This window comes from Lepidochelys kempii, chromosome 10, assembly GCF_965140265.1.
Source record: "Lepidochelys kempii isolate rLepKem1 chromosome 10, rLepKem1.hap2, whole genome shotgun sequence".
In the NCBI taxonomy this organism is placed as follows: Eukaryota; Metazoa; Chordata; order Testudines; family Cheloniidae; genus Lepidochelys; species Lepidochelys kempii.
In genome coordinates this window covers 35,604,828-35,630,574 of record NC_133265.1, presented here as the reverse complement: position 1 = coordinate 35,630,574, position 25,747 = coordinate 35,604,828, and the positions used below count along the sequence as shown (strand labels likewise).

At 54.6% G+C, this 25,747-nt stretch overlaps 1 protein-coding gene across 5 annotated transcripts in view; it reads right to left on the bottom strand.

Annotated features, from left to right (window-relative positions):
* Positions 1-25,747, bottom strand: part of CAPN15 (calpain 15) — a 95,754-nt gene that overhangs the window by 3,648 nt on the left and 66,359 nt on the right. For 4 of the 5 annotated variants that reach the window (XM_073362858.1, XM_073362856.1, XM_073362859.1 and 1 more), the window contains 10 exons: positions 19,524-21,006; positions 11,694-11,902; positions 10,251-10,434; positions 7,336-7,559; positions 5,993-6,118; positions 4,698-4,850; positions 2,836-2,997; positions 1,704-1,933; positions 958-1,103; positions 77-255 (listed from right to left, as the gene is read on the bottom strand). In XM_073362858.1, coding sequence (XP_073218959.1) covers positions 77-255; positions 958-1,103; positions 1,704-1,933; positions 2,836-2,997; positions 4,698-4,850; positions 5,993-6,118; positions 7,336-7,559; positions 10,251-10,434; positions 11,694-11,902; positions 19,524-20,984 — 3,074 coding nt within the window. In that variant the 5' untranslated portion in view covers positions 20,985-21,006. The remainder of the gene's footprint in view (positions 1-76; positions 256-957; positions 1,104-1,703; positions 1,934-2,835; positions 2,998-4,697; positions 4,851-5,992; positions 6,119-7,335; positions 7,560-10,250; positions 10,435-11,693; positions 11,903-19,523; positions 21,007-25,747) is intronic. The other variant, XM_073362857.1, reaches the window with a different exon arrangement.

Sequence of the window (25,747 nt, the reverse complement as noted above, 5' to 3'; positions counted from 1 at the left end):
GCCATGCCCTGGGCCAGCAGTCTGGGCCTGCCACATGGCAGCCTCATTCCTGGCATTCCCCGGGGTGTCCCCTCACCTGTGCAGCGGTGGCACGCTGTCCTGGGTTTTCAGGCTGCCCCGCGTGGACACCACATTGAAGCTGTCCGTGCAGTCGCACTGGACGTGCAGGTAGGACTTGGGGTGCCGGTTCTCCACCACCACGATCAGCCCCGCCCAGCCATGCGTCAAGTAGTAGCAGGTCATCCCCTCGCGGCCCTGCCGGGACAACCAGCAGGGTCAGACGGGCAGGCCCCTCCCAACCCCTGCGCCAGAGCCACAGAGTCAGTGCCCACCGTCACAACAGGAACCCAGCCAACCAGAGGGAGCTGCCGGCCTCTCCTGCTCACTCCAAGCCATCCAAGGCACCTGCCCTCACTTTGCATCACCAGTATTTTCCCACCTCAGCACCCAGAGGAGGGAGGGATGATCCTGCAGGCACAGGGATGCCCTGTGTCCCCATCCCCTGCCCTCCCTGCTCTCCAGGGACTGAGCCCATTCACACCCCCATGCACCCAAGCAGGGTACCTGTGGGATCTGCCAGCCAGGTACTGCCCTCCCACCAGCCCGCCCTACTCACCTGGCAGGGAAACCTGGCCCCCAGAGGTCAGGGCACACGACTGAGCTGAGCCAGGCTCCCTGTGGGGGAGGGACGGAGAAGCTGCAGCAAAGGGGAGACCCCCTCTAGCCACAAGCAAGAGCCACCAGTCCGACCCAGGGGAGGTGTCTCCGTAGCCAGCAGCAGCGGTGAGCTAGGGGCGAGTGGGGCCAGCTGGCTATTTGTAGTGCACTAGCTCCAGCCCCACTAGCGCACATCCCTCTCCCCGGGCAGGGAGGCTGCAGCACAGACGGACCTGGGGCAGCCCGTGTGTACCGACCCGTCAGCCTGCAGCTTGGGACTCAGCAGGGCCCCGCACCCACCTCGTGCCGCTCGCCCTTGTTCTCGGTCAGCAGGATGATGGCGTCGGCCAGTGTGGTGGGCTGCGCCTCGACCTGCTCCACCATCACCAGGCGGGAGCTGTAGATGGCCAGGATGTAGCTGGAGCTGTCGGCGGGGGGGCTGGAGGCTGGGGAGAAAAAGATGGCTTCAATGAGGGGGTGCGCCAGGCCCTCCAGCCCCCACCATCCTGCCCGTGCTTCCCCACTCGTCCAGCTCCTCCATCAGATTCCAGTTCAACTCCTGCTGCTTGGGACAGGACGCTGCCCAGGGCACCCTGTTCCCTTCACCAGCACCTCACTGAGCTCCACTGATATCACAGCCCCCTTGGGACAGGCCTTAGTCACCCCCGGACAGGGGAAACCGAGGCAGGTAACTGCAGGTACCAGGCTGGGGAAGGGCTGGGTGGGCTGTGCTTACGGTGGCCCTCTTTCCCCCGTGAGATCGCCTGTGTCTCATGAAACGGAGATGGGGCGCAATCCTGGAGAGACAAGGACCTGGACTCTCGCCAAGCTGCCTTCCCTCTCCAACCCACCCCACAGCCCCTCAGGGCAAGCTGCAGGGACATGCCCAGCCAATGGGGAAAGCCAGGGGGAGATACCACTGTCCCCCGCAGCCCCTGCCTGCAGCACAGGAGCGAGGCGGCAGTACAACCGGTCCCACAGCCCCTCCCTGCAGGGCACGCTCAGTGGGCTGGTGTGCTGAGCTGGGAGTGCACCGGGGGCCTCACCCTGGCCAGAGGACGTGCCCGGCAGCGGGGCGTTCCAGTGGTTGAAGGCACAGCACACGACAGCGTATTCGCCCGGCTCCAGCATGACGTCGCAGTTCACAAACTTCTTCACTGCCCGCTTGCTGTGGGCCACCAGCCGGCCCAGGGTCAGCTTGTTTCCGCTGGTGAATGTGGCGCGGAACACCATGATGCACAGGTCCAGCAAGTGGCTGTCCACCATGTCGGAGCGCCTGCCCGGCGGGGGGGAGGGAAGAGAGGGGAGGAAAGAAGTCAGGACTGAGCCAGCCATGCCCCTGCCCACCCTGGATGGGGAGGCTCTAACCGGGGGATACGGCTGGACTGCCAAGGTGAGCGGTGCTGCCGTGAGCAGGACAGGCGAGCGGAGCAGATCCACCAGCTGGGCCTGGGGAAAGCATGGCAGGAGCACCCCCTAGCAGCAACATGAGTGCTTTACAGGCATAGCTCTGTCATACAGAGTAGGGATTCAGGGGGCAAGCGTGTACCCAAGAAAGGCTCCCCATGCTGACCTGGGCGCCCTTTGCCTGATACAAACCCCTCCTGCTTGCACCCAGCTCAGGCAGAGGGAGACACGTCCCGGGTGTTGGTATCAGCGGATTACAATAAAACCCAAGGCAGATTTTGGTGATCTTTCCCCTTCATGTGTCTCCTGCACCAAGCCTGTGCTTTACACTCGCCGCCGGCAGATGGGGCAGAGAGCTTCCTGCCAAGCCCTGTTCTCATCCGCAATAAGCGGCATCGAGGCATCGCAGCAGAGCCGCCTCCCAGGCCAGTCCCAGGAGGGAAGATCCAGACAATTCCCAGCCCAGGCTGCTTTGGGCAGTCAGGGAATAACAACAGCTGGCCTGTCGCCAGCATCACTCGAACAAGGATCCCAAAGAGCTTTGCACGTGTTAATGGCAGGGCAGGATTACTATCCCCATTTACAGAGGGGAAACTGAGGCCCAGAGCATGGCAATGACTTGCCTGTGGTCACCCAGGGGCGAGGGGCAGAGCTGAGAATGGAATCCCAGACTCCTGGCTCCCAGACCTGTTCCCCCCTGCACTGCTTGTCTGAACTGGATCCAAGGCATTGCTCCTTGCCCAAGTGCCACACCTGGTTTTCCTGCCTCACCTGCTGCCCTCCTGGAAGAGGGCGAACTCCAGCGCAGCGCGCTCCAGCACTGTCAGCGAGGTCACCGTCACGGGTCCGCTGGCCTTGTTGGGGAAGGTGCCCTGCACCCGAACTTCATGCCAGTCTGAGTGGAGCTTGCAGATATCCACTGAGTCAAAGTATCTGCCAGGAGCGGGGCCAAAGCCAGCGTCAGTCCCAGGCAACGGTAGCCATGGCTGAGCTGGGGCTTGCAAACTCAGGCTGCACCAGGGCCTTGGTGAATGGATCCAGCCCCACCCTACCCACCGCTGGGCAACAGAGTGCCTCCAAGGAGGATGCAGATGGCTACCCACAGACAGGAGCCGCACTGCGGGTGGGTCAGCATGGTGCGAACCACATTCTCTGCAATGGAGAGGGGCTTCCCAACGAGCAGGGGCTGGGCCAGACTCGCCTGGCCAGCGCACCCCCACGCTCAGCCTCTCTCCTTGCACGGCCCCCAGGCTGGAGCCCGAGCCCAATGGGGTGGCCCTGGGTGGCTGTGCTGCCCAGCAGGGGGTGCTACAGGGACTGCCCTGGAGCCCTGGCCCAGGCTCCCCAGCCCCTGGTGTTCCCGGTGGAAGAGGCAAGGAGCGGGTGGGAAAGAGGGAGGAAGGGGCAGAAATAAAGGAGAGCAGCACAGGGGATGGGGGGAGAGGGAATTAAATGGCTCTTTCCCAACAAGTGCAGGCCCTGTCCCCATGCCCAGGGGCCTCAAAGGACCCTGAGGGGCTAGAGGCATATTAGGAGAGGATTCCTCCTTCAGGAGATGGCACCAGCACGATGACCACCACTAGGTGGCGCCAAAGCACCAGGCTTGGCAAGGGACAGGTGATGCGGGCACAGCCCAGCCAGCGCTGCACCAGATCCTGCCAGCCCTGTCCCTGCGGCCCTGAAGGCCCACAAACAACCAGGCGCTCGGATTCAAGTCTCCTTTAAGGTGGCACACACCACTGGCCTGGGCCCACGAATCGCCAGCAGCACATCTGGCAGGACTTCCTCATCCCAACACTGGCCAGGTCTGACCCTGCATCACATACCGGACCCACTGGGATCGCGGGTGGGAGTCAACACAGACCCCTGCCACAGGGGCCAGCCGGCCGCACTGCCCTGGCCAGAGTGGCTAGCGAGGACTGCCTTAGCTAAGAGGCCTCCCAGCCCCTGGAGCATTTACTGCCGACTCCAAATTGGGCATTTTAATGCAGTCTGTGTATCTGTCCATGTCTGACCTTGTGCCCAACTACCCATGCTTGTGAGCCTCAGCCCCAGGCTGTCATGGGAACCCAGGGGTCTTCTCCTCAGGCCCCGGCCTTGCCTTGCTGTGGAGTACATGGGAGCCCAGGAGCAGGGCAGGACTCAGCCCTCAGGATTTCTCCAGAGCTGTGTCCTGTCCCCCATGCCCCTCAGGAAGCTCTGAGAGAGCTCAGGAGCAGCCAGATTTTTCCTGATTTAGGGGCTAAATTTTCCCTTTTGTAATTTCATCCCGTTTCCCCTCCTCCTTCCCTTTGAGCCACCTCCCTCGCCCCAGGTATTTACCCCATGCAAACCTTGGTACCCTCCCAGCCCCAGCTGCCACTCAGCCAAGCTCTGCCTAGCTTGGCTTTTTTTGAAGCTAGACTCTCAGTCCAGGTAGCAGCAGTCTGACATGAGCCCAGGGATGTTGGGATCTGGCGCTCTCACTAGATTCAGTCCCAGGGGGAGGCAGGACAGGCCCGGTGCGGGAGCTGCCCAGCTCCTGTCCTATAACAGATAATGACGAGGCCAGGAATTCGGAGCCCAGCAGGGCGAGGGGGACCCAGTGCAGCCCCCAGGTGCTGGCACACGGGGAGCCTCCTGCTCGGCTTTACCTGATGAAGTCGCCATACTCCATCCAGAAGACGCCCTCGCTACTCCCATGGGGCATCAGATCGTGACGCAAGTGCACCGGCCAGTGGGGCCACTCGTCGGACCAGCTGCCATTCCAGGAGAAGCGGCCCCAGGGGTTCCGGAGCCGCAGCAGCCTGATGGGACAGAGGGAACAGTCCCCAGAATCACAGCAGTGCCGGGCGAAGGGCATAGCTACTGCGCTCATCAGCTACAACCCACTAGACATTTTTCATCTCCCGAGACTCTCCCCCATCCCCAAGGGTGAGCCAGCAAAAAAGGTAACTTCCTGTCCTCACTCTGCCAATGCACCTAGATCCTAAACAGCTGCCACTATCCCACCCCTGGGATCCTGGCACAGCTCTGCCCTGCCAGTGCACCTCAGTCCAGACCCACAGCCCCCTGCCTGCTATCCCAGCCTTGGTCCCCCCACACCTCCACCAGTGCCCTTCCATCATGTATCTGCTGCAACCCAAGTACCGTCCTTAAGCTGCACTCAGCAGAGGCTACTTGCACGGCAGCACCAAGCAGCAGAGTGGTGTGATGTAGGCAAGCCATTAAAGAGATCCCAAACTGAGCGCACTGAGCTAGCTTTGAAAGCAGGCCTTCCATAGCATACCCCTCCCCATCTCTGCCAGTGAGGATGAGGAAGTGGCACGGCATATTGCCAGCACAGGTAGCAGCCCCACCCCAAGGCCCTTACAGCCTCAGCTGGAGGCTGGCCTGTTTGTACCAGACAAACAGACAAAATCAGGGGGGCAGGTGGGGAACCTTTCTGTGCAGCTCCCTCCCCCCTGGCCAGTAAAGATCAGGGACAGCTAGCCCAGCTAGATCAGGGCCACCCAGCATACAGCAGGCAAGGACGCTGGGGGTGGTGGCCTACAGCACAGCAGCACCTCAAAGCATAAACCAGTTTGTGTGACACCAAGGGACAGAGCAAGGGATTCCACTGTGGAGACTTGGCCATGTTTGTTATTGGGGTTCCTGGAGTCCCCTTGGGGCCAAGGCCTGCAGGGGGGCCATTCAGCACAGATTGCCCCATAACCCAACACCCCCATCCTCAGCCACATGACACACACACTCCATTTCCCCGGGATTTCAGCTCGGCCCTACACTGACACCACAAACCCAGCTAGAGCAAGGCTCTGTCAGTAACCCCTGGGCAGGTGCAGGGGGCTGGCAAAGCCTCAACACTCCAGGCTCTGTGCTGCTGGCCCCACCCTCCCGAGCACAGAGGGGACTGGCGACACGATACCATGTGCACCGTGGCCCGGCTCACCTGCGGCTCTGCACGTCCCGCACGTCCAGTATTGAGTAGGCGTGCCGCGGGCGAAGGCCCATGCTCTCATAGGCTGCGTCATCCACCTTCATGTTGCCCCCGCCGCAGGAGGCGCCCATCAGAAACCTGCAATGGGCAGGGAGGAGAACAAAGGAGATTGGCGCCAGGCCGTGTGGCACTGACAGGGATGGAAGGAGAGGCTGGGAGCTAGCCCTTCCCCTCCACATAAGGACATAGAGCCAGGGACAATCATTCTCTAATCCCAAGAGGAGCTCCCCTGGTTCAGTGACAGGCGGCCCAGTGCCAGCCAGGAGATGGCCCCGCCCATGGCTGCTAGTGCCAGTCACACATTCTGCTCTCAAGAACGTTCGTTCTCTATTCATCCCACAGCCAGGCTCTTTGTCCTGAAGCTCCCCAGGTCTCCCCGTATTCTGCCCCAGCCCAAGGCCCCATTGGCAATGCCAAGGGCTAGGGCTGCCCGTGCCGGGCATACAGCAAAACAGACTGCAGCCACCCCATGTAGATAGTGCCTGCTGAGACCACTGGCCTGGCACACAGCACTCAGGTCTGCTTGGAGCAGGTTATAGACCACTGAGTGCTGCATTCTAGAGCTTCCACTGGACACCCCACTTCAGACACAGAGAAGCACTGCATGCTGGGCTCTGTAGTCTCTGCAGGTGGCATCACACTATTAAAGAAAAGGGCAGACAACCAACTGTGCAGCAGAACCCTGGACATCGCATATGGTCTGTTTAATGATCCCGGCTCCACTCTCCCCTGCCAGAGAGAAATATCGCCAGTTCCGAGCACTCAACACAACCTGCCATCCAGGACCCTAACTTCCCTCCCTTATCCCTGCATCTCCCAATGCCCTTCATCGCAGATCCAAATGAACCCTGCCTTCTTCTAGTCTCACAGATCCGGTTTCACTTCTCACTGCAGCAACGTTACGCCCCAGTGGGGGAATATGCAAGGGTGGGGCCTTAATAATATAGAAGATTGGAAAACAAAACTCAAGCAGAGCAAAAACATCAAATGAATCATCAGGTTAACAATCAGCCATTTAAAATGCAACCCAGTCTGGTGATAACTATGGGAGCGAAATTCATCAGGGTTGGATTTTCTGTACAAAAACGAATAAGGAGAAAGTCACTTCCTAGCACTATGCCCAGGGCCCTGCTGCCAACATTTATCAAGGCTGCCAAGTGGGGCAGGTTGCATCCTGGGTTGACACTCTAGCTTCTCTTCTGTGCTCTCTATGAATAAGAGCTGCCACTCTAGACTCTCTTTTACAACTCTATGCTCCTGACAGCTGAACATGAACCCCTCCCGCCTCATCTTACCCAGCCTCCTTAGAACTCAGCATTTTGGCCCAGATGAGGTCAGTGTCAATGGGCTCCTCGCGAGGGTTAGTGGAGCTGACCTGCAGCATCAGGCTCTCGCAGGGGGCGCCGGTTAGCGTAGCCAGGCCTTCGATGGCGCGCCCCGCCTGGAGGGCAAAGTATGAACCATGCAGCTTGGCCAGAGCCTTCTCAATGAGGGCTACCCACAGCTGCTTCCTCTGGGCCTGGGAAAGGGAGAGAACCAGGGGTTACAAGCACATGGAGGCGTGAAGCCAGCTACACAGAGTCGCACTCACATTCATGCAAGCCAGGACCTTTGCGCGAAAGTTCCCCCCGGTCTCCTTGACCCCACCCTGCAAAGATCACGCAGAGCAGGCCACAGGGTGAGTTACTGAGTGGCTGCCTTTGAATGAATCTTATCTGACCAGCATCTGGTTCCCGTGGCATCACTCCCTCCACCACGTGCTGGAGTTGGCCCAAGAGGCTGTGAAGGCTCTGCCGACAGTGTGGTGCAGAGATGTATCTGGACAGGTTTTCAAACGCAGGCTAATGGCCCCACTTCCCAGTAAATCTGGATTTAGGAATGTTTAATAAGAAAAGGGGATTTCAAATGAGCCTTGAATGTCTGGATTCATACCCACTCCCTCCAAAAGCCAGCCCCATGGATTAGGCTGACTACAGAGCATTTGCAGATTGAACCAATTATATTTCACACAACATAGAGACGAGATTGCTTCAAGGACAAATAGATGACAGCTCAGAGATGTCAGAGACACAACAGCAAACTTCTCTCCCCCGCAGTGCAGGGACAATGGGAAGAAGTAATTAGACAGAGGCTGCTTCGCAGGAGGAGCGTTCCCTTAAATTGCTTTATTATGGTGCTAGGCTGTGGCATTGTTACGCGGATTATATATTCATAAATAAATGCAAAGACTGCGTGAATACAACTAGAAATCTGCAAAGGTTCCATCAGCACTAGCCACATGGCACAGCCTGTATGATTGATTGTGCAGCGCCTAGCATAATGGGGTCCTGGTCTATGCCTGGGGCTCCTAGCACTACCACAATACACATAATAAATAATCCTAGGGCAGGCGCTTTGTTAGATGAGTGAGGCACTTGGCAAACACACGGCAGCTCCCCACCCAAGGAGCTTACAGCCCATGGAGATAAAAAACAGAGGCGGAGCAGATGACAGCAAAGTGACTGAAGCGATATCTGGCATGTCTCTTGTTGGGGCTAGATGTTAAGTTACACATTTCAAAAAGTAACAGAAAACACCGCCTACATGCAACCTGGCTGAGCTAACACCGTGCTGCAGGAACAGTGGTAAAGTGCTTTGAGATCAACAGATGAAGCGCACCCTAGGATTATCCACATTGCATGACATTTTGTGACTGAAAGGTGACATTCCAGGAGGAGGTGACTGGGGTGGGACCTTCTGAGATGGGGGAGAAGAATGAGGCTTCTTTGTGATCTACAAAGAAAGCCTGAAAGTGCTTTTGTGTTTTGTTTTTAAAAGTCCCTTCTCCCTGCCCTACAAAAATGTTATTTATCTCTGCTTGAGATCCTATACAAGTGGGCCCTGATGCTGCTCTTACTTTGACTTTTTAAAACTCAGGCTTTTGGTTCACATTGGTTATCGCTTATAAATTCCAACACCTACAAAACATCTAAGAGAAAAATTCCTTTTCTTAAAGGTTCAATTCTGCTCTTCCACCCAAGACCAAAGAAAGTTCAATCCACATGCAAGACCTGCAAGGAAACCTCCAAAAAACTCAGGGAAGGCCCTACTTAATATTTCTAATGTAAAATAAAAACACACTTTATTCTGAAAATAAATATGTAACTGTAATTCTTATCCAGCCTTCTCTGTGCTTCATGAGGAGGCACAAGCTGGGCACAGAGATGTATTTCCCCCCTTTTTAGTTTCCCTTTAATGGTGCCCTGGCTTTCCTATATATCTCTGTTCACTCACAGGGGAGCTGGAACAGATGCCTGCAGAAATCCGGCCCACGGTTGTTTTGATTTTGAAATGAATGCTGAGGATTTGCAGAAAGCTGCCAGCCAAGCAGAGACCCACACTGTTTTCTGTGCCCCTGATTTTCTCGGGTCTCTGACACTGAGGCAGTGCGGTTTGTCCGGAGGATTTTCCGGCCTGTGTTTCAGAAAGGACACTTCCAATCTCCTTCATGCAAATGAGCCCAGCAAGCAGCCGCTGGGCCTGTCAGACTGGGCAGGGAGAACAGGCAGTGATAACAGGCAGTGATGTCCCAAAGGGGCCGAGCCTTTTTTAATCAGTCACAATCCAAGCAGATGCCAGCTGAGCACGCCCAGAAGCGATCTGACAATTGCTCAGAGTGTATTTATGTCGAACGTCCCCCCTCAAACCAAGCAAAGGTTAACGGAGGCAGTCCCCACTGAGAACGGGGCCCTGCCCTGCTTCAAACTGTGGCCCTCTTTTCTCCCATCCCAAGGCTCGAAGACGGCTCATGCTTAAAAAACAGAAGAGTCTGTAAGTGCAGAAGGGAGGAAGGAAACTCAGCAAGTTACATGCACGTGAGGCCCAAGGAGGCTGCAATGGAGACAGCTTGGCAGTCTAACACAGGCGCCGCCTGCAACCACTGTAATAAAGGGAGAAACTCACCCCACAGCAGGCCGTGGAACCATGACTGTTCCCCATTACCCACTCCACAGCCAACAGCGAGGCACAGGGTGGACTGTGATCAGCATCCCCCCTAGCCCTGTGATTTTGATCTACATGTCCTGGTGGAAGGGGCTATTCGTGCTGCGTCGCTCTCTGTCCCACTGCAGGCCTGTCAGAGCTCCCCACCCGCTCACCCATGGAACATCAACCCCTCCTGTCAGCCACCCAGTGGCCAATGGTTGCCAAGGCAGGAGGAGGGGGTGCTGACCTGAGAGAAGAGGAGGTAGCCACACTCATCACAGGGCAGCATGTCATCCACCAACACTGTGGTCCACGTGCCGTCTTTGCACAGCCGCACCTGATAGGCTCCTTCTGGGCACATGGTCCGCGTGATCATCACCCTCTCCACCAGCTCCGGCCGCTCTGCCAGCACCGCCAGGGCGCTCAAGAACCTGGGGAGAGACCAGACAAGAGGCCTCAGGAACCGTGCTGGAGGAGGCACGTCTGCGGCATTGGTATGGAGAGACGGCCTTGAGCTGAGAGGGGGCACGGGGCCAGGTGGGCGGCGGAAGAGAACATTCACCTTGGGGATATTCCTGTGCCTGCTCTACAGAGGAGCCAGGAACTAGCTAGACGTGCCCTTGGATCCCACCAGCCTAGCTGGACCCTTGGAATAGAAAGGTCCCTCCAGCTGGATTCCTGCCTTCTTAGCCGGCTGCGGGGACACCCCAGCCACAGGGTACCTGTGATCTGGCTGGGGTGGGTGAGGTGCCAGCCCAGCCCCGAGAGCTTTGCCAGGGATTCCAGCTGCAGCAGGCTTGGCCCCTGTGCTGTATCCTGCCCTGTGGGGCAAGGAGTATTTTGCGCACTGGCCCTGCCCAATGGATTAGCCCTTTTCATGCTTTCTGCTTCCAGGAAGAATAGCAGAATGGTGTCCAGGTTGGCTAAGCATACAGGAGTACACAGCCTGGCACTGCCAGCAGGGAGTGCCCTCCACCTAGAGTCAACACCCGAAAAACTCTGCTTTACGTTCCCCATGGGCTGCAGAGAGGAAAGAGACGAGGCAGCTCCAGAGACCAGGAAAAGAGCAGGCTTTCTGAGCTATCCCGGCCACTCACTGCCAAGTCAAGGGGGCAGGCATGTAGATGGGCATGGAACATGCCAAGTGCTCATCAGCAACCATTCTGGAAGGGACGTTAAACCTTGTGCTTCAGGGTTTGAGCCAATTGCTAGCTATTAAGTACCAGGATGAGGCAAATTATCCCACATCTGCTACTGCGGGGTTCTTGCCTTGTCATCTGAGCGTCCAGCACTGGCCACCGTAAAACAGGACACTGAGCGTGAAGGACCTTGGCTCTTATCCTGCCTGGCCATGCCCAAGTCATCTTACAGCCATGCACATGCAGCCACGCCAGAGGGGCAGAGACCACAAGGGAGTGGGACAGATCCCGGCGGCCCTGTCTGAACTTGTCTAGCAGAAGATCAGGAATGGGGCTCAGGAGTTCATCTGTGGATGCAGACACTAAATAGGAGAGGAGACTGGCTCTATAATGAGGGGTGAGAGCACACTAGGGACTGGGATAGCAGTGGATGTAGGGGGTAGATGAAGGAGACTGGGGTCTGTGATGGGATGAGGGATGGCAGCTGGCACAGGGGTGTTTGTGTGAACACAAGAGAGGGTCGGTGTGGCTGGAGTGCTATCAGCCCTTACCAGCAGTTTCCCAGGAGTCCCTGCAGAATGTCCGAGGGCCGGGGCGTCCGGAACACTGACCACTTGACTGACCAGTCCTTGGAGATGCTACAGTTGATTTCGTGGGGCCGCAGCCACAGCTTCACCCTCTGCTGCACGCTGTCCCCATCAGGGAACCCCACCGCCTTGGGCCCTGGGTGAAAACTGTCATCCACAAAGTTGACCTTGTTCTGCAAACACAAGTACACTGTAAGGGAGGAGCGGGTCTGCACAGCCCCCCACGCTCCCATCAGCGCAACTCCAATGGCAGGGGACTCCTGGCTCCCCACACACCCCGGGAGGAAGAGCCAAGGTGTATCTGCCACTGCCCTGGCTGGGAGGGTAGGACACACTGGAGGCTGAGCCCTCGAGCTGCTGCCAAGGAGGGTGGCACCTCAAAAGCTCCCCTAAGGCTGGCATTCAGAGTACGGTGCCTGGAGACTGTAGTGGAGAGGGCACAGCAGCATTAGACCTCAGCAGGCTTTTCCCAGGGCTGCTGCTGACTGGAGCACCTCCGAGAGCGTGGAAGAAGCGGGTCCCTGCAGCTCCCCCTGCAGGAAGCTGAGCCAGGCTGAAGGGACCATCCTGCTATTCTCCACATGGGTCAGGGGCTATCTCACAAAGGGCAAGAATTCACCCTCACACACCTCTTCATATCTGGTCCCCAAGGAATGTGCAGCCCCACGAACACATGGGAACCCTAACTGCTTTCCACCCTCCCGAGACCAGTCTCGTGGCTAAGGAACGAGGAGACCTGGGGTCAATTCCCCACTCTGCTAGACTCCCTGTGTGATCATGGGCTTGTCAGTCAGTCTGTAGCTGTGGAGTGGGATTGATACCCCTGGCTTTCTCACACCCTGTTCATCTTGGTGAGTTAGGTTGGGTGCTGTTGGGGGCAGGGCCTGTCTCTCACCATGTGCCGCACACCGGGGCCTGGAGAAGATAAGAATAGCAGCAAACCTCCAAGGAAGCCTCTACTCTAAACCATGCTCTGAACGCTCACTGCTCTGTGCCATCAAGGAGCCTTTGCCAGCTGCTCCCTTGTGGTCTGAGTCATGGAAGCTGCAGGCTGCTCAGAAGCACTCAGCTTGAGGAGGCCAAGCAGGGGAGGAGCCATTGACCAAGGACACATGCAGCAGAGAGGTTAGACAACAGCGATAAAAATCAGAGGGCTGCTGCCTCAGCCCCAGACCATCCAATTCCCTTCCTATTATAGGCCCAGCCTGCTTCCACTTGCGCTGCACTCTGCACGGAAGGGAGAACCAGACCGGGCTGATCACAAGGAGGGTCTCCAGTGCATCCATAGGAGGAGGATCTGGGAATCGAGAGACTGTGCAGGAAGAGGGCTAGGTTGAAGCATTTGTGTCAGAGATAAAGAAAGAAGCATTTTGGGGGCTGAAGTGCAGGTCTACTCTGGGAGACCCTGTGGCCAGCTAGAGAACTGTTGGTGTATCTGTTGTCTTAACACTCAGGGAGCAGCCCCTGACAGAGGAGAAATAACATTTACTCAGACTGTTTACAACTGGCTGGTACAAACCAGAATCTTTTTAAATTAAAGAAAAATCAAATTGTTACGATAGAAAACAAATGAGATTTAAATGAGGTTCTCTATCCATGGCAGGGGTGGGCAAACTTTTTTGCCTGAGGGCCACATCGGGGAATAGAAATTGTATGGCGGGCCATGAATACTCACAAAATTGGGGTTGGAGTGCTGGAAGGGGTGAGGGCTCTGGTTGGGGGTGCGAGCTCTGGGGTGGGGCCAGAAGTGAGGAATTCAGGGTGTGGGAGGAGCTCTGGGCTGGTGGAGTGGGGTGCAGGGAAGGGCTCCGGCTGGGGGTGCGAGCTCTGGGGTGGGGCTGGGGATGACGGGTTTGGGGTGCAGGAGGGTGCTCTGGGCTGGTATCAAAGGGTTCGGAGGGCGGGGGGGGATCAGGGCTGGGGCAGGGGGTTGGGGCACAGGGAGAGGCTCAGGGGTGAAGGCTCCAGGCGGCACTTACCTCAAGCAGCTCCCGGAAGCAGTGGCATGTCCCTTCTCTGCCTCCTTTGTGCAGGCACAGCCAGGCGGCTCTGCATGCAGCCCTGTCCAGAGGCACCGCCCCTGCAGCTCCCATTGGCTGTGGTTCCTGGCCAATGGGAGCTGCATGGGTGGAATTTGGGGCAGGGGCAGCATGCAGAGCTGAGGCCCCAGGGTGTTCCTATGCATAGGAGCCAGAGGGTGGGGCATGCTTCCGGGAGCCATGTGACACAGCTCCCGACCCTGCTGGAGCACTAGAGGGGGGCCATGCCGCTGCTTCCGGGAGCTGCGTGGAGCGGGGCAAGCCCCAAACCCTGCTCCCCAGCAGGAGCTTGAGGGCCAGATTCAAACAGCTGGCGGACCAGATCTGGCCTGCAGGCCATAGTTTGCCCACCCCGATCAATGGGGCTAGCTCTCTTGGCTCCTGTTCCAGTCTGAAATCACTGTGGGAGTTGGGTTGCTCATTTCTTTAATTAGTGTTTCCTAATTGTTCACAGCCTTCCTGATTTTGCAGAGGGTTTTTTCCTACTGACAAGTTTCACACTTACAATATTCATCTGTATCGAACAAGAGAAGTCCCAGGGCCTCCTTAGTCTTCTCTGAGGGGAGCTCGCCACACAGTCAGAGACTAAATTCATGAGCAAATAGCCTGTGCTCTATTTGAAACCAGCAACATCTTCGGATATACTGCACGTACAAAGGTGGGTCTGTGGCAGTATCCCCACTGGACAGGTGGGGAAACTGAGGCTCAGGTTGGTAGCAATGAATGTGTCAGAGCCAGGAACAGAACCTTGTTCTCCTGACTCTCATTCTAGCACCCTCATCACCGGACCAGGAGCGATATCATCAGAATTGGAACAGTTACCGTTTGTCGGGCGCTCGGGGTTCCGGTCACCACCCCTTCCTTCGTGCTCGCTGAGGCTTCCCACCCAACTGCCTTTCTGGATGCGGTGCTTGATCTGGTCTAGAGCATCACGGGCTAGCTTCTACAGCAGCAGTGGGCCCCAGTGGTACCAGCTGCCACCAGAGTACATACCAAGGATTGGGCAGGAGGGTACTTGAGCAGAGCTGGCGTGTGTATTTCAGCCCACACTAGGAATTACACTCCCAGCTGCTGTGTCCACACACCGTGGACGGACATGATTGTGGGCAAGTCATTCCTGCTCTGTTTCTCAGTTTCCCCCTTTGTACAACAGTTTGCTGGATTACCAGAGGGGAGGGCATGAGAATTAGCCAACACGGCAGATTCTCGAGTGGTGTAAAACTGTCACAGCTTCCCTGACTTTGATGGAGCTCTAACAATTTGCATCAGCTGAGCATCTGCCCCAGTGTCTGTGCAGTGCTTTAAAACAGAACGTGCTCTATTAGTGCCAGGTGTTACCATTAGAAAGGGAGGGAGGGATACAGGATCAGGGGATCCAGACAGCATAAGGTAGAGAGAGAAATGAGAAGGGGAAACAATGCCAGGCAAAGAGACAAAAGAAATGGGAGAACCTGAACGAGTTTTGTGCCTAAGGGGGCAGAGCAGAAATAAGACTGTAGGTGGGGAGATTAAATCTTATTCCATTCTGGGACACAGAAGGAGGACAAGGCTAAAAATGAATAAAGCCAGGGCCGTGTTGGTTAATACACAGACCCAGGGAGAAACATTTTGAAATGTACAAGCAAAACAGACGAGAGCAGAACGCCATCAGCAGTTAATTCAAGCAGAACTTCCTCGCTCAGAGGGCTACTAACATATGGAATAAACCATCAGAGGAGACTGCTGATGCAAATAGCATCAATGGGCTTTAAGAGGTTACTCCATATATTTCGGATGCTTGGGGCTAGTCCAAATGGGAACTGCCACAAAAGAACAGAGCAATGGTCCATCCAGTCTGGAGTCCAGACTCTGGCAGCGGTCTGTACAAAACATAGCCATGGCTTTAAGACTATCAAACACAGCAGCAGATCGAACTCTTTAACCTCCTCTTAAGTTCAGGCACAGAGCGGGAATGAATTCAGTCAGGCAGAATCTCTCATGCTGTTATGGTGGGAGCACAGATCAAAACCCAGCACACAAAAAGAGAGGAACAGGAAAGAGTGGGGGAAATCTGGAGAGGACGAGAGGTTTACTGCTTTGTTAATTATCCATCGTGGTGTATTTCTTTCAGGTCCCAGGATCCTGTAAAGCTTCTCCCTCCAACCTGTTGCAGGAATTCTGATCAGGTGGGTTGATCTAGCTGCAAGCTTCAGGGATAATACCTTCACAGCTGGCCAGAGGGAGATCGCTGTGCCTCTGGGGTCTGGAGAGCCGCAGGGCACTGGGCTAGACCTCTCTGTCTGATCAGGTGTAGATTAGCCATCAGGGAATGAGGTGAGTTATTCTCTACCTGACTATTTTAGGCCCTGATTCAGCAACACACTTAACATGCCAGTAGCCCCAATGCCTCCAAAGTCACTTGCTTAAAGTTAGGCCCATTGTAAATACCTTCCTGAGTCAGGGCCTTATGGATGTAAAGGTGCGCAGCTGCCTTGGCAAAGATGGGCACCGATAAAAATAAATGTAGGCCATCATTTTCTACAGCCTTGTATTCAGAGTCAGTATTCCGGTGGTCAATAATCTTCAGTGGGGAGCTGTAGGGGGGAAACCCCAGCAGGGCTGAGTGAGGATGGAGGTGAATTCCTCACCAGCAAAAGGGAGCGATAGTACCCAGATTCCACCCGCAATAAAAGCTACAATGCCCAAGTCTTCTATAGTGCTTTTAATCAGTAGATCTCAAAGTGCTTTACACAGAGGTCAGTATCTTTATCCCACTTTACAGATGGGGAAATTGAGGCACCAGTCAGAAAGTGACTTGCCCAAGGTCACCCAGCAAACCAGTGGCAGAGCCAAGAGTGACACCCATGTTTCCCAAGTCCCAGTCTAAGATTCTTAACACTAGGTAACAGTGCCTCCCACTAGCCCAGAACAGCTGGATGCTTTCTCCATAAGGTGCGCCTACATTACAGCGATGAAAGCAGGAGAGATTAGAGACTTCTTTAGTAGAAGCAATGAATGAAGGTTGCCATCAAAGCATCCTATCAGAGCAAATCATTGCAGCGTGGCCAACCCTTACGGCAAATCTCATGTTTGTTTTTTTTCTTAAAGCCCTAAAACCTTGGAGTCACATGAAAACAACAGAACTACAGCTTTCATTTAAAAACAAAAACAAATCAAGAAATGCCTAGCCTTCCTGGCTGCAGACAGAAGCTTAAGAATGTGAACCCTAAAGGTTAAAAAGCCAGATGGCAAATAAGAGCTCCAAATGAATGATTTTTAAAACCTCATGTTTTTTAAGTCCATATCATGACTTTTTAGGCTCCAAGTCACAGATTTTTAAATTCTTGGGGTTGGCAAAAGTGGTATTATTGCTATCAGTCTGCATCCACCTTTTGTCTCTTGTTTTATTCTTGAACTATACGTTCTCTGGGGAAAGAACCATTTTTGTTCTGTTTATACATCACCTAGCACAATGGGGTCCTAGTCTCCAGCTGGGTCTTCTAGGCAGTACCAGAATACAAATAATAATGTTCCTTTATAACATCATTAGGTTTCAGAGTGAACACACATTCAGTAGAACTGGGCAATACACACACCTCAGAACTAGTGTTTTGGGCTCTCTGCAGACTCAGGCAGACAGTACTGCAATGGGTCACTCTGTGAAAGTATCCTCTGCAACCATAAGGGCTAGAAACCTAAAGGGAAGATTAAATTGAGCAGATTGGACAAATGACCAGGGATGAGTATATAAATATTGCTCGGGCATGTAGGAATGGAATCAGGAAGGCTAAATCACACCTGGATTTGCAGCTAGCGAGGGATGTTAAGAGTAACAAGAAGGGTTTCTTCAGGTATGTTGGCAATAAGAAGAAAGCCAAGGAAAGTGTGGGCCCCTTACTAAATGAGGGAGACAACCTAGTGACAGAGGATGTGGAAAAAGCTAACGTACTCAATGCTTTTTTTGCCTCTGTCTTCACGAACAAGGTCAGCTCCCAGACTACTGCACTGGGCAGCACAGCATGGGGAGGAGGTGGCCAGCCCTGTGTGGAGAAAGAAGTGGTTCGGGACTATTTAGAAAAACTGGACGTGCACAAGTCCATGGGGCCGGATGCGTTGCATCCGAGAGTGCTAAAGGAATTGGCGGATGTGATTGCAGAGCCATTGGCCATTATCTTTGAAAACTCATGGCGATCGGGGGAACTCCCGGAAGATTGGAAAAAGGCTAATGTAGTGCCCATCTTTAAAAAAGGGAAGAAGGAGGATCCTGGGAACTACAGGCCGGTCAGCCTCACCTCAGTCCCCGGAAAAATCATGGAGCATGTCCTCAAGGAATCAATTCTGAAGCACTTAGATGAGAGGAAAGTGATCAGGAACAGTAAGCATGGATTCATCAAGGGAAAGTCATGCCTGACTAATCTAATTGCCTTCTATGATGAGATAACTGGTTCTGTGGATGAAGGGAAAGCAGTGGACGTGTTATTCCTTGACTTTAGCAAAGCTTTTGACACGGTCTCCCATAGTATTCTTGTCAGCAAGTTAAAGAAGTATGGGCTGGATGGATGCACTACAAGGTGGGTAGAAAGTTGGCTAGATTGTCGGGTTCAACGGGTAGTGATCAATGGCTCCATGTTTAGTTGGCAGCCAGTATCTAGCGGAGTGCCCCAAGGGTCAGTCCTGGAGCCGGTTTTGTTCAATATCTTCATTAATGATCTGGAGGATGGTGTGGATTGCACCCTCAGCAAGTCTGCGGATTACACTAAACTGGGAGGAGTGGTAGATACGCTGGAGGATAGGGATAGGATACAGAGGGACCTAGACAAATTGGAGGATTGGGCCAAAAGAAATCTGATGAGGTTCAACAAGGACAAGTGCAGAGTCCTGCACTTAGGACGGAAGAATCCCATGCACTGCTACAGACTAGGGACCGAATGGCTAGGCAGCAGTTCTGCAGAGACGGACCTAGGGGTGACAGTGGACGAGAAGCTGGATATGAGTCAACAGTGTGCCCTTGTTGCCAAGAAGGCCAATGGCATTTTGGGGTGTATAAGTAGGGGCATTGCCAGCAGATCGAGGGACGTGATCGTTCCCCTCTATTTGACATTGGTGAGGCCTCATCTGGAGTACTGTGTCCAGTTTTGGGCCCCACACTACAAGAAGGATGTGGAGAAATTGGAGAGAGTCCAGCGAAGGGCAACAAAAATGATTAGGGGACTGGAACACATGAGTTATGGGGAGAGGCTGAGGGAACTGGGATTGTTTAGTCTACGGAAGAGAAGAATGAGGGGGGATTTGATAGCTGCTTTTAACTACCTGAAAGGTGGATCCACAGAGGATGGATCTAGACTATTCTCAGTGATAGCAGATGACAGGACAAGGAGTAATGGTCTCAAGTTGCAGTAGGGGAGGTTTAGGTTGGATATTAGGAAAAACTTTTTCACTGGGAGGATGGTGAAACACTGGAATGCGTTACCTAGGGAGGTGGTGGAATCCCCTTCCTTAGAAGTTTTTAAGGTCAGGCTTGACAAAGCCCTGGCTGGGATGATTTAGTTGGAATTGGTCCTGCTCTGGGCAGGGGGTTGGACTAGATGGCCTCCAGAGGTCCCTTCGAACTCTGTTAGTCTATGATTCTAACCACTTGGGCTTGCCAGAGAGATGCCAGGCTCAATGGCTCAGAACCAGCTCATTCCCCGCACATGCTATGCAGAGTGCCAGAGGAGCACGGGCACAGAGGGCAGAGTAAGGCTGCGGGGTATTAAAGGGCCTGGCAAGCACTCACCTCCTGGCAGAAGCTCACAATGTTTTCCCACAGGGCCTTGGCCTCCCCCTCGTCTGTCTGGCGCCGCTTTTCCGCATCCATGCTCTCCCGCCTCTTGAGCGGCTTGGCACCTTTGCGCTGTGTCATGTACAGCTGCGGGGTGTGGCAGGCTGCACAGTGCTTCGCCTTGAGTTCGTTGAGCAGTGTACAAGCAGGGCAAGACCACTGGCTCGGGCTGTCCTGGACCAAGGGCGGCTGGGAAGGGAAGAGGCGGGCCATTTTCCGGGCCGACGGGGCCTTGCTCCCACAGGAGGTGCAGCCCCCTTTGTCGGAGCCACAGTCAGAGCACTTGGGGGCCGGCTCGCCCTGCGCTCCATGCTCCTGGAAGCCGTGCAGTTTGGAGCAACCACAGGCTTTGCACTTCTGCGCCAGGGTGGGGTTCTTTAGGGTGCACTTGGAACAGGCCCAGGTGGTGAAGTCGGGGCTGGAAGGGCTGCAGGGGATGAAGCGAACCGAGTCCCCCGCCAGGTCGATAGTGTCACTGCCTTTCAGAGCACTGCAGGTCTCACATTTGCTCGACCCAGCTGAGTTGAGCAGGGCACAGGTGTTGCACTGCCAGTGGGACGGGCTGACCTCCATCTCCTCCTCCAGCACGCTCAGCCGCTTGTTGGACAGCAGCTCCTGGAAGCGGGCAGCAGGGGGCGCCCTGGCCTGGCCCTGCGGAGACCCCTTCTGCCCAGATGTGGGCTGAGAGGCGTCAGGCACCTGTGGCTGCAGCTGGGGTGGCACCTCCCTGCGGCTCCTGGGCACAGGGTTGTTCTGGAGGCCAGGGGAAAAGGGGCTGAAGGCTGGCATCTTCTGAACGTCCTGGTCCGTGATCACCGGGCTCTGGATGGCAACAGGGTCACTGTCCAGGGTTTCTATGGCAACACCGGGCTGTGCGGGAGCTGAGGCCACATGGAACCCAGCTGGGGCAATGACTTCGGGAACTACCAGTGCCTCCGGGGGGATCTTGGGTAGCGAGAGCTTGCGTGGTCCCCCACAGGCGGAGCAGGAGTTGGCCATGGGGGTGTTGTGCAGAGTGCAGCGCTGGCAGGCCCAGCCATCCTCCAGCTCCGCCTCGTCAGGGCTCTTCCCCCCAGACTCTTCGCTGTTGCTCTCCACCTTGTGTGCCTCCTCGGTGGCGATCCCCTTGGGCTCCACCAGGACAGCGGGCTTGGGCAGGATGCCATTGATGATGGGCAGTGGGGAGCCGCCAGGCCCAGGCTCTGGCGTGAAGCCGCACACCTCACAGGCCTCCTTGCCCAGGAAGTTCCTGAAGGTGCAGCGGGCACACGGCCATTTCTGCTCCTCCACGCTGAGCCGCAGGATGTGGTTGAGGTCTGGCTTCTGGCGGGGGGCCTCACAGATGGAGCACTGGCGCTGGCCCACTGGGTTCAGGAATGTGCAGCGGGTACAGGACCACTCCCGCACAGCAGCCATAGAACCAGGAGAGTGGGTGTGACTGCAAGAGAGCAGGAGAAGAGATCGTTACCAACCCACAGCGCAGGGAGGGGAGCAAAGGAACACACCAGAGCCTAGAACTCTGTGCAAAGGAGCCTCGAACCAGCTACCATCTGATGGGCTCTTGGTAGGGGATGGACTAGGAGGCTCTCTCTGCACTAGCCAGGAAGAAAGTGTGCATACCTCTGTACCAAACACCCACAGCTCCTGCTAGAAAGGTGCTCACATGCTTACGTAGACAGGACCTTGCTTACAGTATGGGAATGTACAGGAACCCAACGTACTAGGGACTGGTTTCTCTGGCACTGACAACCCGTTTCTCCAAGCGCACAGCACCAACCTGGCTTCCTACCAAACAAATTGAGGAGCAGCAGAAAGGCAGCAATCCAATGCTGTGCAATGCCTGTGGTCCCTCCCTGGACAGAGGAACACCTTTGCCCGCCAAGGAAATGCCAGGCTCTCAGTGGATGCATCAAAGACCTGGAAGTGATCCCTTCCCTCTTGCTTATCACTCCGAGATTTCACGTGTCAGCAGAACCTTCATGGGGAATTCTCTGAATAATCACATGGCACCAGGCAACACAACACAGATTCAATTGCACTCCGGACTCTACCCCACAGGAGCAGTGCTTTGGCCTAGAACTGTAGAGAAATGCATGGAGCACAGGCTGACAAGTATGTTAATACCATACCTCCAAGCGGCTTTTCTAAAGCAACTTTCTCCAGCTTACACTTGATTAGTTTAAACCGCACCTGTGTCCATTCACCTTAGGTGAATATCTGGATTACTTACAGACAGACACAGTGATCAGTAACAGAAGACCCTGTTGTAAGACAGATACGCAAGGGGAAGAAAAAGACACTCTGGTTAAAAAATCAAGTTTTTAAAAGAAACAAATGTTCTTACCCGGGTAATTCATAACAATGTAGCTTATTAAAACTTGAACACATTTTAAAAATCTAATCTATATCTCACCCTGAATGGTGAGTATTTGCTTTGTTCCCACTACTCAACTGTGGCACTAGCCAGTTTCACTTTTGGTCTCAGACTCTTTCTAGTAGCACAGGAGAAACTTGCTACAAGGTTTGCAATGTAACACCGCAAGGGAAGCTTTAAATCCTAACCAGGCAAAAAACAAACCCAAACCACTTTTCATTGGAAAAGGAAATGAAGTGATGGACACACTACTAGTGATCTTAGATTTTGTCAGATCTTTTAGTACAGAAACATTTGGTAAAACGTTGAGCCTATGCAAAGCTGGCTGTTCCCTCAATGCTGGGGAAGCCTTTATTCGGAGCTGTACGCTTGGAGATTAATCCCTCTGCCTTACCATCGCACTAGTAGTGTTTTCTGCCTGCAAAAAACACCATCTCCCCTAGCAGGGATGCAGGGTCAGATGTATACCCACCAGAGTAGCAACGTACCAACAAGCGCCAGAAAACACAGGGTCCGTGCCAACACTCCAGCCACGGCACCCTTCACCCCAGAGCCTGAGCGAAGGTCAGCACATCAGGCTGAAATGGGAACTTCCTGCCTCTTTCCTCATTTATGGGAGGGATTTGAAGGTTAGACAAATTATAAATCTAAACAGAAAAATTATAAAAAGACAGATAAAAATCCCAATCTGTGTCAAGGGGATGGGACCCCTGAAAGGGGAGCATGGCCCGTACACCTGACTGGTCAGCTGCCTCCTAAACGTGTATTAAGAGAAGGCACCTGGGGTAACTCAGGAAAGGGCAGGAGAGAGCTGCCTGAGAAAGACACAGGAGCAGCAGAGGAGAGCTGGGCCAGGGATCCACTGCAAAGACTGAAAGGTGAAGAACATTGTTGGTGAGGACTGGCCAGAGCTGGGGATGCCCTGGCAAATTTCAGGGGAGCTTGTGCAGAGGCCCCTAGGAGAACCCGCCTCTGTATGGGACGCTGAGCCTAATGTTGGAGGATGGACTTGCAGGCAAGGGACCCCTGGGGGAGTGGAATGCTGCAGGAAGCCCCCATGCGATAGGCTGGAGCAGAGAGCTGTGGGAAGCTGAGCCCTGGCCCAAGGGGTGGTCCTGCAGGGATGTCCCCTGAGCATGGGTAGGAGGCCCAAGCAGGAAGGAGGCCAGATGTGGGACTACGGAAAAAGAGTCGTGGGAAGGAAGTGATTCTGGGAGCAATCAGGTGGGTGATCCGGAGCAAAAGGCAGAAAGAGGAGAGGGACAGACCCATTAATGGAATGGTTTAATCACGAGGGTTTTACAGGTTATTGCATGTGTGCTACGCCTAGAGGCAGGCTTTTGAATTGGGCATTGAGAGAGACTCAGCTCCTTGTATGGCTGGACCATGTCATCTGTGTCGCCGGATTGGGGTCACCCTATGACACCCAAGCCCAGTGGGCCCTCAGCAAACAACCCTGATCCTGCCATCAGGTCCATCAAGGCAGACCCCTTCCCCCACACTGGGGATCAGTGCAGCACAAGGGTCCACCTGTGCAGGTCTGGCCTCATGATCAGGCTCACAAAGAGAAACCCAGCAGTTCTACAGCAAAGGAAGCTACATCTCAGGCCGCTAAATAGCACCTCCTTGCAGCACCTCTCCCTTGGAAAGAAGAGCTTTGCAGCGTGCTCTGAGGGCTGACAAGTTCCAGCTACTCTGGGCCACAGGGCAGGAGCAAGATCCAGACCTGAGGGGCTCTCACACTGGATGACAGGCGCCTCTGGCTCCTAGCTCCAGTGCTCCTATTGATCTCAGCTGCAGCAGAACAGCATGGGGAGTGAGGGCAGCCAGGAGTTAGTACAAACACCTTCAACTCAGCCCAGATATCTACAAGTAGCCAATGCAAGCCCATTGTGCCCCGGCACAGCGCCCTAATTCCCGAGCAGCCCAGATCCTTCTGCGACAGCTGCACTTTACAAACACAGCCCCAAGCTGAGCACTTTGCCACAACTGAGTCTTGAGGCAACAAACCCATGCAACAGGGTAGTGAGAGCCACACAGGAGGGGAAAAGACACAGCCTCCTGGCCACATGCAAATGAAAACAGCTGTCTTCACCAGCGCTGGAAGACAAGGCAACAACCACTTAACAGTGACACTCCCAAATGGAGAGCCCAGGTAACCAAGAGTGGGAAGCCCCCTCCCCACACACACCCCACCACCGCCAGAAGGGCTGCTGTGATCTTTGCCATCTCTTCTACTGGATTTTCCCAACCCCCCAAGAGAATACTTCTCAGAGACTCAAATTAATTCTGAGAGCCCGCGCAAAATCTCTTTCTGATTCACATCATGCTCTTTAATAGTTTGTACTTTACCATGTGTTTATTGGAGTTATTTCAGGAAACTTTCATAACAAGGTGAAATATAAAAATTGATTTTCCTTTCTTCTGCCTTGAGTCATACAGCTGTGAGCTACCACGAGATGATCAGCAGCCTCTCATGCAAGTCTCCAGCTTACTGGAGTCCACTCTAGCTATTTCTACCCACTATTTCCATCCATGTGCTCTACACATACAGATACACACCTGCAAACACACACACACACACACGCACACTTACTTACTAGTCTCTGTACTGTAGCTGAAGCCAACTGACTCAATCAGGATGAGGGCTGCAGTGTAGGGGCTGTACAAACCCACGGGGAGACATGGTCCTTGCCCCTAAGATATGTGCGCACACGCCGACAGACAGACAGACAGACAGAGCGACTGACTGACCCTCATTTCATACTCTGATCTGCATGGGTGGGCCCCTTTGGAGCCCCCTGACTTCCTGTAACACACACAAGTATGTGAAAATTCAGTTGTTCCCCCAGTTCTGTGGCCACCTCCCTCTGCTTCCTGACCTCACAGACACTTCTCAACTCTGGGGGAAGCAAATGAGACAAACTGACTGTGCTCGCCTCCAGGCTGGGCATGGGAGGACAGGGAATTTGGTTTACAAAGATCAGTCACCACTCAGCAAACCACAGACCCAAAGCACGCAACACCAAGGAATCAGATGGCTCCTTACTGCCCAGTGCAACACACAGGAGTCTCTTAGCACACGCAGCTGCCACCTGGGAACAACCGAGTGCAAAACCTGCTACAGCTCACCAGTGGAATGAGCTTCAGCAGTCTCAGTGCAGCGCCTCGTCCACATGACAGCTCAGCACGATCACATGGACTTGGGGTGCTAGTAGCAACCAGAGGCTACCACCACCTGACAGCTGTTAGCTTACATACATAAATGAAGCTGGCAGCTGCAGCCACACCGCCAACACACCACTGCAGTTGGTGCCACGTTCAGCACAGAAGCCATAGATGGACTGGGCTGCAGAGACTGAATTAGCCCGTCCCTGCTGTGGCACGTCACTGGAAAGGCCTGCGCTGCTGTATCCCCCCGCTTGGCTGAGGCTACAAGAGTCAGGGACCATCAAATATCAGGTATGAGGAGGGAGAAGAGGAATCCGCATGGATCTCTTGTCATACACTGGCCACAGACAGATTAGGCACCTCAACGCTCCCCATGCCCAAAATGGGGCAGCATCCCACGTCTGTCAGCATCTGCACAACAGGGCCCAGGCTGGCCCACAGCCAAGCTCTAAACCAAGATGCTAAACCACAAACATCCCCTTCTCACGAGCACGCTGCAGGCCCAGAGAAACTTTTACCTTTGCTCTTCACCTGGGTGAGTGTGGGGAGTGCCCCTCAAGTGCTGCAGGGTCATACTTTGATGGTAGACCTTCAAGGAAAGCCAGTGGGGTTCATGATCAGTAGGCCACCCTTT